The sequence below is a fragment of the Dipodomys merriami genome, unplaced genomic scaffold (assembly GCF_024711535.1).
Source record: "Dipodomys merriami isolate MVZ:Mamm:240054 unplaced genomic scaffold, mDipMer1.0.p SCAF_943, whole genome shotgun sequence".
Classification (NCBI taxonomy): domain Eukaryota; kingdom Metazoa; phylum Chordata; class Mammalia; order Rodentia; family Heteromyidae; genus Dipodomys; species Dipodomys merriami.
The window spans coordinates 113,424-125,492 of NW_027206561.1; the positions used below are offsets into that span (position 1 = coordinate 113,424).

A 12,069-nucleotide genomic window follows, 5' to 3' on the forward strand; every position below is an offset into this window, starting at 1 on the left:
CTAGGGTGTGCAAGGAGAAAGGTCACATCAAATTCAGATGTGACCTCAGGGGATGCAGATGTGACCTCTACCAGGTGTCCCACTTGCCTAGGTAATGCAGGTACTGAGTGGAGACTTTGCTGCAAGGAGGGTGGAATCTGCTAGCCATTCAGGAGCAGACCTTACACTCAGGAGGCTGAGATCTGAGGATCACGGTTCAAAGCCAGCCCGGGCAGGTAAGCCTATGAGACTCTTATCTCCAACAAACCACTAGAAAACTGGAAGTGGTGCTGTGGCTCAAGCGGTGGGGCGCTGGTCTTTAGTTGCAGAGCTGAGGGGCAGCGCCCAGGCCCAGAGTTCAAGCCCCACAAAAAATGTAAAAAATTAAAAAACGGAAAGTTGTTCGTTTCTGCAAATCTTTCTCTCTGAAACGTGATCCAATTTGTCCTCTGACTAACACCATGGTTCTCTCATTTGCCTAGGCCTTGGTCCTTACTACTGACCTTGTCCACCTTTGTAATTTCATTTGTGAAAATGGGAAATGAAAATGGCTTCTGTTTACATTCATTTTTTACAAGTAAAGTAGACCTTCGCTTCTGAATCTAGAAGGCACTTGTATCTTTCCAAAACAAGTGTAGAAGTTGCTCTACCCCTTTGCCCCACATAATATGGCGCTCACCGCAGCCACTTCCGCGATCCCCGCCAGAATCAAAGATGGCAGCCTCGCCTTCAGGCTTTCGTCTGCGCATGCTCTTTCTGTCAGCCCGCCCACCCGCTGGACGGACGCTCCCAGCTCCTCTCTAGCCGGTGCTCTCGCTGGCGTTTCCGCCAGCCAATAGTCGCACGCGCCGCCCGGCCCCGCCCGCGGATCAGCTGGGGACCCGCGATGTCCGCTGACAGCGGCGGCGGCGGCGGCGGCGGCGGCGGCGCGGCCGGTTCCGGGGTCGGCGCGTGGCTGGGGGTGCGCGGGCGCGCGGGCGGGGCTGCGGCCGGCCAGGCGCCGCGGCCGACGGGCGGGCTGGGCGGGGCGGCGGCCGAGGGGCGGCGGCGCCGAGCTCTGCGGCTCCCGGGGTCGGGCCGTCGTCCCCCGGCCGGCGTTTCCGGGTCTCGGTGACGCGCTCCGATGGAGCGGCCCGGGGACGGCGAGCGGCCGCCGCGGCAGCGGCCCTGGGGGCGGCTCCTGCGCCTGGGCGCCGAGGAGGGCGAGCCGCACGTCCTCCTGTGGAAGCGCGAGTGGACGCTCGGGCGGCGGAGAGGTACGGGGCCGGGAGAGTGCGGGGCCGGGCCGGGCCGGGCCGGGAGAGTGCGGGGCCGGGAGAGTGCGGGGCCGGGAGAGTGCGGGGCCGGGAGAGTGCGGGGCTGGGCCGGGCCGGGCCGGGAGAGTGCGGGGCTGGGCCGGGCCGGGAGAGTGCGGGGCCGGGCCGGGCCGGGAGAGTGCGGGGCCGGGCCGGGCCGGGAGAGTGCGGGGCCGGGCCGGGCCGGGCCGGGAGAGTGCGGGGCCGGGCCGGGCCGGGAGAGTGCGGGGCTGGGCCGGGCCGGGCCGGGAGAGTGCGGGGCTGGGCCGGGCCGGGCCGGGAGAGTGCGGGGCTGGGCCGGGCCGGGCCGGGAGAGTGCGGGGCTGGGCCGGGCCGGGAGAGTGCGGGGCTGGGCCGGGCCGGGCCGGGAGAGTGCGGGGCTGGGCCGGGCCGGGAGAGTGCGGGGCTGGGCCGGGCCGGGCCGGGAGAGTGCGGGGCTGGGCCGGGCCGGGCCGGGAGAGTGCGGGGCTGGGCCGGGCCGGGAGAGTGCGGGGCTGGGCCGGGCCGGGAGAGTGCGGGGCCGGGCCGGGCCGGGAGAGTGCGGGGCCGGGCCGGGCCGGGCCGGGAGAGTGCGGGGCCGGGAGAGTGCGGGGCCGGGCCGGGCCGGGAGAGTGCGGGGCTGGGCCGGGCCGGGCCGGGAGAGTGCGGGGCTGGGCCGGGCCGGGCCGGGAGAGTGCGGGGCTGGGCCGGGAGAGTGCGGGGCCAGGAGAGTGCGGGGCTGGGCCGTGCGGGGCCGGGCCGGGCCGGGCCGGGAGAGTGCGGGGCCGGGAGAGTGCGGGGCCGGGCCGGGCCGGGAGAGTACGCCCAGGTTGGGGAGAGGTACGAGGCCGGGCCGGGCAGTGGGAGTGGACTCCTGGGCCGAGGAGAGGTACGGGGGTCGGACCGTGGGGCTGCCGGTGTGCAGGGCTGGTTGGGACTGAGATCTCCAGTTCTGGACAGAAGACCGGAGCTAGGAACTGAGACCTAGGAATTGGATAGGAGACAGCAGGAACCACAGGTGGCGGACAGGACGAGGCTGGCTGGACAGGTGGACAGGATGAGTGCTGGCCAGACAGACCGACAAGTGCTGACAGGACAGGTGGACAGGACGAGTGCTGGCAGGGCAGGTGGACAGACGAGTGCTGGCAGGACAGGTGGACAGACGAGTGCTGACAGACAGGTGGACAGGATGAGTGCTGGCAGGACAGGTGGACAGACGAGTGCTGGCAGGACAGGTGGACAGACAAGTGCTGGCAGGACAGGTGGACAGGACGGGTGCTGGCAGGACAGGTGGACAGGACGGGTGCTGGCAGGACAGTTGGACAGACGAGTGCTGACAGGACAGGTGGACAGACGAGTGCTGGCAGGACAGGTGGACAGGACGGGTGCTGGCAGGACAGGTGGACAGACAAGTGCTAGCAGGACAGGTGGACAGATGAGTGCTGGCAGGACAGGTGGACAGACGAGTGCTGGCAGGACAGATGGACACACAGGTGCTGGCAGGACAGGTGGACAGACGAGTGCTGGCAGGACAGGTGGACAGGACGGGTGCTGGCAGGACAGGTGGACAGACGAGTGCTGGCAGGACAGGTGGACAGGACGGGTGCTGGCAGGACAGGTGGACAGACAAGTGCTGGCAGGACAGGTGGACAGACGAGTGCTGGCAGGACAGGTGGACAGACGAGTGCTGGCAGGACAGGTGGACAGGACGGGTGCTGGCAGGACAGGTGGACAGACGAGTGCTGGCAGGACAGGTGGACAGACGAGTGTTGGCAGGACAGTTGGACAGACGAGTGCTGACAGGACAGGTGGACAGACGAGTGCTGGCAGGACAGGTGGACAGGACGGGTGCTGGCAGGACAGGTGGACAGACGAGTGCTGGCAGGACAGGTGGACAGGACGGGTGCTGGCAGGACAGGTGGACAGACAAGTGCTAGCAGGACAGGTGGACAGACGAGTGCTGGCAGGACAGGTGGACAGACGAGTGCTGGCAGGACAGGTGGACAGACGAGTGCTGGCAGGACAGGTGGACAGGACGGGTGCTGGCAGGACAGGTGGACAGACGAGTGCTGGCAGGACAGGTGGACAGGACGGGTGCTGGCAGGACAGGTGGACAGACAAGTGCTAGCAGGACAGGTGGACAGACGAGTGCTGGCAGGACAGGTGGACAGACGAGTGCTGGCAGGACAGGTGGACAGACGAGTGCTGGCAGGACAGGTGGACAGGACGGGTGCTGGCAGGACAGTTGGACAGGACGGGTGCTGGCAGGACAGGTGGACACACGGGTGCTGGCAGGACAAATGGACAGGATGAGTGCTGGCAGGACAGGTGGACAGACAAGTGCTGGCAGGACAGGTGGACAGGATGAGTGCTGGCAGGACAGGTGGACACACGGGTGCTGGCAGGACAGGTGGACAGAATGAGTGCTTGCAGGACAGGTGGACAGACGAGTGCTGGCAGGACAGGTGGACAGACGAGTGCTGACAGGACAGGTGGACAGACGAGTGCTGACAGGACAGGTGGACAGGACAGGTGCTGGCAGGACAGGCAGACAGGATGGGTGCCGGCGGGACAGCTGGACAGGATGAATGCTGACAGGACAGGTGGACAGGCAGACGGGCCACGTGCTGGCAGGTCAGGCAGGCAGCCGGGGATGCAGCGCGCACTCCAGGCAAGACCTACCATTCACTTTATTGTCTGCCAGGTCCGCTTTTCCTTTTTTTTTTGTTGGTCATGGCGCTTGAACTGTAGGCCTGGGCGCTGTCCCTCAGCTCTTCAGCTCAAGGCTAGTGCTCTACAGCTTGAGCCACAGTGCCACTTCCAGCTTTTTCTGCTTATGTGGTGCTGCGGAATTGAACCCAGGGCCTCATGCATGCAAGACAACCACTCTACCACTGAGCCACCTTCCCTACCTCCCTTTTCCCTTTTCTGAACACTTCATTCAGATCTCTTAGTCCTCATTACCACTTTGGTAAGCAGTTGTATTAACTGCCCTCTAGAATATGAGCTCATGTTCATTGCTATACAGAGGTTTTTCTCTGACCAGAGCAGAATGAAATTAGAAATCAATAGGTGAAAGAAAACCTGGAAAGTCCATTTATTTAGAAATTAAGCATTTTTTTGTTAGGTTTGGGACTTGAACTCTGGACCTGGGTGCTGGCCCTGTGCTCTTCAGCTCAAGGCCAGCACGTTACCACTTGAGCCACAGCACCACTTCTGGCTTTTTTGAATAGTTTAATGGAGATAAGAGTCTCATGGACTTACTTTCCTGTGCAGGCTGACTTTGAACCATGATCCTCAGATCTCAGCCTCCTGAGTAGCTAGGATTACAGGCTTGAGCCACCAGTGCCTGGCTATGCATCACTCTTATACAGCTACTGGGTCAAACAAAAGGGAACATTTAGAAAATACCTTGAGACATAGGCTGGAGGCATATGTGAGGTTTCAGCAGAGCAAGTGTGAGGATCTGAGTTCAAACTCTGATACCAGCAGATGGATGGATGGATGGATAGATAGATAGATAGATAGATAGATAGATAGATAGATAGATAGATAGATACACACATACATACATACATAGATACATAGATACATAGGTACATACATACATACATGGCCTTAAGACAAATAAAAGCAAAGTATACCACACTTAAGAATGAAGCAACACAATGCTTAGATGGTAATTTGTAGCTGAAGTTATTTACACTTCAAAAGATCTCTAAGTCCCAGCTTGTAGCATATTTATGTAATGAATCTCTAAGTCCCAGCTTGTAGCAGTAATGAATCTGAGAAGCTAAGGACTAGAACAATGTTACACAACCAGTGAGAGAAAGTGCCTTTACCCTCCAAAGTTACCGTTTAGCGAACATCTAAAGGAATATCTGGTAATTTTACTTCCTCTGTTGCTTTTCTACAGACACATGCCCTAGGTCACCAAAGGCATTTCGTTGGTCTGAAAATTAATGTCACCAGTATGGCTCTGTACTTTTACAAAAGAGAATGAGAAACCGGGTGCTGGTGGCTCATGCCTGTAATCCTAGCTACTCAGGAGGCTAAGATCTGAGGATTGCAGTTCAAAGCCAGCCGGGGTGGGAAAGTCTGTGAGACTCTATCTCCAAAAAACCACTAGAATACAGGAACTGGCGCTGTGGCTCAAGCGGTAGAGCATTCGCCTTGAGCTGAAGAGTGCGGGGACAGCGCCCAGGCCCAGAGTTCAAGCCCTGTGACCAACCAAAAAAAAAAAAGAGAGAGAGAGAATGAGAAAGATTGTTGTATAGGAGCAAAAGTCTTCTTATTTTTCACCTTACAGCACATCTATTTTGGGAAAGCAGAGGACTGTATAAATCTCACTATCCAGTTTTTTATTTCAACTTTGAAAGTATATGCATAAACAAAGCCTAGATCAAGGCCAGCATGGGCTACACAGCCAGACCCTCTGTGAAAGAGAAAAGAAAAAGTCAAGTTACTATAAATATTTTCTTTATTTATACACCTGTTTTCTTTTTTTTTTTTTGTCGGTCGTGGGGCTTGAACTCTGGGCCTGGGCGCTGTCCTTCAGCTCTTCAGCTCAAGACGAGTGCTCTACCACTTGAGCTACAGCGCCACTTCCTGTTTTCTGGTGGTTTATTGGAGATAGGAGTCTCACGGTCTCTCCTGCCCGGGCTGGCTTTGAACCGCGATCCTCAGATCTCAGCCTCCTGAGTAGTTAGGATTGCAGGCATGAGCCACCAGCGCCCGGCTACCTGTTTACTTTTCTTACCCAAATACCTAGAAGTGGAATTACTGGGGTATGTGTCAATTGTATATTTAACTTGAGAAGATGCCAAGGCTGGGAATGGGGCTCAGTGGTAGAGTGCTAGGTTCAATTCCTCAGTACCACATAAACAGAAAAAGCCAGAGGTGGTTCAAAAGGTATAGTGGTAGATTTGAGCAAAAGCAGCTTAGGGACAGTGCCTAGGCCCTGAGTTCAACCCCAGGTCTGGCAAAAAAAAAAAAAAGATGCCAACTGTTTTTTTTAAAGTGATTGTGCTAATATGCATTCCCACTAACGGTGTATAAGAGTTCCAGATTTCCCACTTCCTCTTGGGGGCTTAGATGGTTAAGGCATGTTTATGTCCTCCAGGTATGCACATGCTTAGCCTCCTCTCGGGGCTGTTGGTGGCAGTGGCCATTTTGTGTCCAACAGGCTGTTGACAGGCAACCACAATAGTGTCACTATTGCAGGTTCTCACTAAGTGGTATTTTGCTCTATAAGATACATGTCTAGAAGCAGACTAGTTCTAACTAGAGGTGAAGATCTGAGACTGATAATAGAAGCAAAGGTCAAAGTCTTCCTGTGACCACAGTCACTATTTTGAGACCACTGGGGATCAGTGCAACAAGATTTTTAGAGCCACCAATGTGAAGTCTAGGCTCGTGCTTAGGATGGACAGTACCTGTCAGGCTGCAGGTGGCTTTTGATTGTATTTTGAGATAGAGTGGACCAGGGCCTGCTTCTGAGCATGGAGGCTGACATAAGTGACCTGGCCAGGACCAACCTGGAGAGGCAGCTCCTACAAGAGTAGCTGGCCTACTTAAAGAAGAACAAACACGCTGGGTGCTAGTGGCTCACGCCTGTAATCCTAGCTACTTAGGAGACTGAGATCTGAAGTTCACAGTATGAGACTTAGTCTCCAGTAAACTACCAAAGAGCCAGAAGTTGGCTGTAGCTGAAGAGCTCATGGATCACACCCAGGCTTGGAGTTCAAGCCCCACAACCAACCAAAAAAAAAAAAGTTCAGATATAGTGCCTAGGACTTGAGTTCAAGCCCTAGGACCAGCACAAAAAAAGAAGGGCTGGGAATGTAGCTTAGTGGTAGAGTGCTTGCGTAGCATGCATGAAGACCTGGATTTTATTCCTTAGTACTGGAAGTAGCACTGTGGCTCAAATGGTAGAGCACTAGTCTTGAGTAAAAGAAGCTCAGGGACAGTGCCCAGGCCCTGAGTTCAAGCCCCATGACTGCTCTTCCTCCCTTCCCCTCCCTCCCCCCAAAAAGAAGAACAAAGAAAAAATGTCCTATAGATCTGATAGGTAGCTAGGTCAGTTCTGGTGCAGTCTGTACGAGACACCAGCTTAGCCAAGATCCTGAGTGACATAAAAAGCCAGTATGAGGTCATGACAGAATAACTGAAAGGGGGGCTGGGAAGGTGGCTCAGTGGTAGAGCGCTTGCCTTGCATACATGAGGCCCTGGGTTCGATTCCTCAGCACCACATAAGCAGAAAAAGCCAGAAGTGGGGCTGAGGCTCAAGTGGTAGAGTGCTAGTCTACAGCAGAAGAGCTGAGGCACAGCGCCCAGGTAGAGTTCAGGACCCACGACCAAAAAAAAGAAGAACTGGAAGGATGTCCATTGGCTCCCCAGCCAGACCAAGTGGTGAACTAGGGAGCAATTACAGATGAACGTGTTTCAAGACATGACCTTTAGGGACCTTCCAAGGTCTTGAGATGGAGGTTCAGTTGAACTCTGCATAAACCCTTCTCTGGATATACACGGGCAAGATGGAGACCCACTGTGGAACTGAACTGGTACAGATCACACATTGATGAGCAACAGCTAAGCCCAGTTGGGCAGTGACAGCAGCAAGTGTGTTGACATGCTGGCAGAGCTAGGGGTTCCAGAGCTCATAGGCATCAAGTAGCCACTGGAGCAAAAATTGGCCACCTGCCTAAACCTGTTTGAGAGCCAGGACATCAATTAGGGCATCCTGTACATAGCCAAGGGCCTCTGAGTCCACAGGCTTCTGGACTGCCCTCTTCTTACAGAGGGATTCCCTTGGGTATTGGAAGAGGGGATGACACCTGGCCTTAGCTCTTCCTCTGACTTGCCAACAAATGTTTTAGCCCAATTGGGGGGGGGGGAGGGGTAAAAACAATATTGAGTCTTCTGATTCACAAGACTGTAGGGCAGTTTGGGATTGAGGGTCAGGAAAATGCAAGATAAAGAGGTGGTGTGCACGCACACACATGCACACGTTTTGTAACAGGGTCTACTTAGCATAGCCTAGGCTACTCTTGAACTCTAGATTCTCCTGCTTCATCATTCGAGTTCTGTCACTGACTTGTGGACTATTTTTTTTTTTTCTTTTTTGGTTGGTTGTGGGGCTTGAACTGAAAGCCTGGGCTCTGTCCCTGAGCTCTTCTGCTCAGGGGTACACTCTACAACTTGAGCCCCAGCACCACTTCTGGTTTTCTGGTGTCTAATGGTAGGTAAGAGTCTCATGCTGGGTGCTGCCACGCCGACCCCAGTAGAGTCTGCTTAGCATGGGAAACCATCTATCATAAGACCATGATAGGGGCCTCGAGACCTATCTCTGAGTTTTGGGACTTCACCGAAGTCTACCTCAGAGAATGGGGCTTTACAGAAACCTATCTCCAAGTTTTGGGACTTCACCGAAGTCTACCTCGGAGAATAGGGCTTCTAAGAGGCCTACTCCTGGGAAAAGGCTGGCAAAACCCCTGGAAAAGATGTGTTTCTGCCTATCTTTTCCTCATAAGAGTGCCTATTAATCTTTTACTGTTTCTACTGCTCATTGTACTTACTCATTGTCAACGTTCCCTTATTCAAAGCTCTTTAAGAGTGTTGACTCCAATATCTGATGAGTGTCTTAAAAATATGACTAACTCACCAGAGTTAAGTGCTACCCTGAAACCCCTCTTATGGAGGCTAGTAGACAAGTTATAAGTAAATATAAAAGTATTGGGGGTTTCACAAAGTCACTCCAGCAGAAGGAATTGTAAGAAATTTACAAAAAGTTGTAGGCGCGGCTAGAACAGAAAGAATGTATGGCAATTGCTGAGATAACTACTTAGGAGAAAGAACTTCCTCATTTACTAAGAGACTTGCTAAATCTAAGCCTCCGTGGTGCTTACTATTAAAGAAGGAACAGGAAAGATCTTATTGGGACAGTTAAGGCCTCTATAGAATAAAGTAGTGGTTAATTGGTGACAATCATCGAAACCAATTGTATTTCTTAAAAATAGAGGTAAAGCTGGAAACAAGTGCCTATCAGGCGACCAGCTGGTGACCGCCCAAGAATGAAGCCCTGCAGCAAGATTATGTAACCTTTTGCCCTTTCTTATGGAGACTTTTTGCTATAAAAGTTTGTTATCCTCTGCATTAAATCGCACTCAGCACTCAGCACACAGCATCCACTCCTAATGTGTGTGAGTTGTCTGTTTGCCATCTCCCCGTCCTATTCCAGGTTCCTCCCCTAGGTATCCTCCGTCGTCCCGACAGAACCCGGTCCGAGGCAGGGTGCCAGTGGCTCACACCTGTAATCCTAGCTACTCAGGAGGCTGAGATCTGAGGATCACAGTTCAAAGCCAGCCCAGTCAGGAAAGACCATGAGACTCTTTTTTTTTGGGGGGGGGGTCCAGTTGTGGGGCCTGAACTCTGGGCCTGGGCGCTGTCCCTCAGCTCTTCACCTCAAGGCTAGCGTTCTACCACTTGAGCCATAGCACCACTTCCGGCCTTTTTTTTCCTGCTTATGTGGTGCTGAGGAATCGAACCCAGGGCCTCATGCATGCAAGGCTCTACCACTGAGCCACCTTCCAGCCCCCCATGAGACTCTTATCTCCAACAAACAACCAGGAAACTAGAAGTGGCACTATGTATGGCTCAAGTGGTAATCTTCGTGAGCTGAAGAGCTGAGGGACAGTGCCCAGGTCCAGAGTTCAAGCCCCACGACCAACAGAAGAAAAAAAAAAAGTCTCATGGACTTTCCTGCCTGGGCTGGCTTTGAACCTCGATCCTTAGATCTCAGCCTCCTGAGTAGCTAGGATTACAGGTGTGAGCCATCAGCACCTGGGTTTTTTTTTTTTAAGTTCAGGTTATATTTATCAGGGAAAGCTGTGCATATGTGTGTGTCACAAATCATGTTGAAAAAATGTTTATATGATGGGATGTGTTCCAGGTGACCAGGCTTAAAAAGGTTATAGATTGTGAGGTGCTGGTGACTCACATCTGTAATCCTAGCTACTCAGGATGCTGAAATCTGAGGATTGAAATTCAAAGCCAGCCTGGGCAGGGAAGTCCATGAGACTCTTATCTCCAATTGACTACCAGAAAACCAGAAGTGGCTGTGTGGCTCAAGTGGTAGAGGGCTTGCCTTGAGCTGAAGAGGGTAGGGATAGCGCCCAAGCCCAGGTTCAAGCTAAAAAAAGAGTTGTGGACACAACCTCTACCCCTAACTTCGGGTTAACACATAAAGTATTTAAATGCTGTTTTCGTAAATGTATATAGTGCGTTACATGTGTTGAGAAAGCAGAGATAGTTAATGGCCACAGAACCTAAAATCATGTCCAGCATCCTTCTGTCCTTTGTGTTATAGGCTGCGACCTCTCATTCCCTAGCAATAAACTTGTGTCTGGAGATCACTGTAAAATTTTAGTGGATGAAAAGTCTGGTCAGGTGATGCTGGAAGACACCAGGTGAGTACTTTCTGAGCTTTTCTGTTTCCTCTGTGGCTTAGCAAGCTGACAGTATTGCTTCATTACAGTAACATCAGCTAGCTTTCTCTCACATGGTGCTTAGGTTCTCAAGGCATCAAGATGAATTTTCTGATTTCCATTATGGAATCCTAAGTGATGCTTTGGTGCCTGTGGCTCCAGTGCTCAAATTAAATCAAATATGGCTCAGAAATAAAACTTAAAAAGGGGCTGGGAAGGTGGCTCAGTGGTAGAGCGCTTGCCTTGCATGCTTGAGACCCTGGATTCGATTCCTTAGCACCACATAAGCAAAAAAAAAAAAAAAAAAAGCCAGAAGTGGTGCTGTGGCTCAAGTGGTAGAGCGCTAGCCTTGAGCTGAATTGCTGAGGGACAGCACCCAGGCCCAGAGTTCAGGCCCCATGACCTGAACCCCCCCCCCCAAAAAGGCATTGATAGCGTATAGATTCTTGAAAAATATAACCAACTTTGATATATACACACACACACACACACACACACACACACGAATATACACACACTATATATACATATATATAGCCCAGGCTGGCCTTGAACTTGGGCTCCTCTGGCCTTAACTTCCTGAATGCCATGTTCACATGGTAGCTAATTAAAGATGAGAATCTCACAGACTTTTCCTGTTGGCTTCTCAAACTAGGAATCCCACATCTCAGCCTCCTGAGTAGCTTGTATTACAGGTGTGAACCACTGGCCACCTGGCTTAAAAATCTTATTTTTAATTATTAATTTTCTTTTTTTTGGGGGGGGTCCGGTCATGGGGCCGGAACTCTGGGCCTGGGCGCTGTCCCTCAGCTCTTCTGCTCAAGGCTAGCGCTCTACCACTTGAGCCACAGTGCCACTTCCGGCTTTTTTTTTCTGCTTATGTGGTGCTGAGGAATTGAACCCAGGGCCTCATGCATGCAAGGCAAGCGCTCTACCACTGAGCCACCTTCCCAGCCTCTAATTATTAATTTTCTGAATTACTTAAGTAATACAGAAAAGGTGAAAAGCCAGAGCTAGGGGTATAGCTTAGGATGGCTGGCCTAGTATGTGTAAACCTGGCCTTGATCCCAAATACCACAAGAAAGAAAAATGGAAAGCCTTCTAGAATACTATACATACCAGATTTTATGTGTTCAGTGTACTGTGCTCTCTGCCCATCATGTACCTCCTGATTTTATATCAGGTCTCTACTCAGAAATCCCTCTGAACAAAGCACTTCTTGCTTTTCCTCCCATACCTCCTGACCCTGGGTCTAGGACTAGCACCATGACCTCCCCACCCAGCAGTGTGGTCACTGCCAAACCCAGACCATTTAGAGCACAGCACAGATG

At 52.8% G+C, this 12,069-nt stretch overlaps 1 protein-coding gene across 1 annotated transcript in view; it reads left to right on the forward strand.

Annotated features, from left to right (window-relative positions):
• The first annotated feature begins 1,032 nt into the window (after positions 1-1,032).
• Positions 1,033-12,069, forward strand: part of LOC138821857 (E3 ubiquitin-protein ligase CHFR-like) — a 40,776-nt gene continuing 29,739 nt past the window's right edge. The window contains exons 1-2 of the mRNA XM_070014317.1: positions 1,033-1,235; positions 10,621-10,720. Coding sequence (XP_069870418.1) covers positions 1,103-1,235; positions 10,621-10,720 — 233 coding nt within the window. The 5' untranslated portion in view covers positions 1,033-1,102. The remainder of the gene's footprint in view (positions 1,236-10,620; positions 10,721-12,069) is intronic.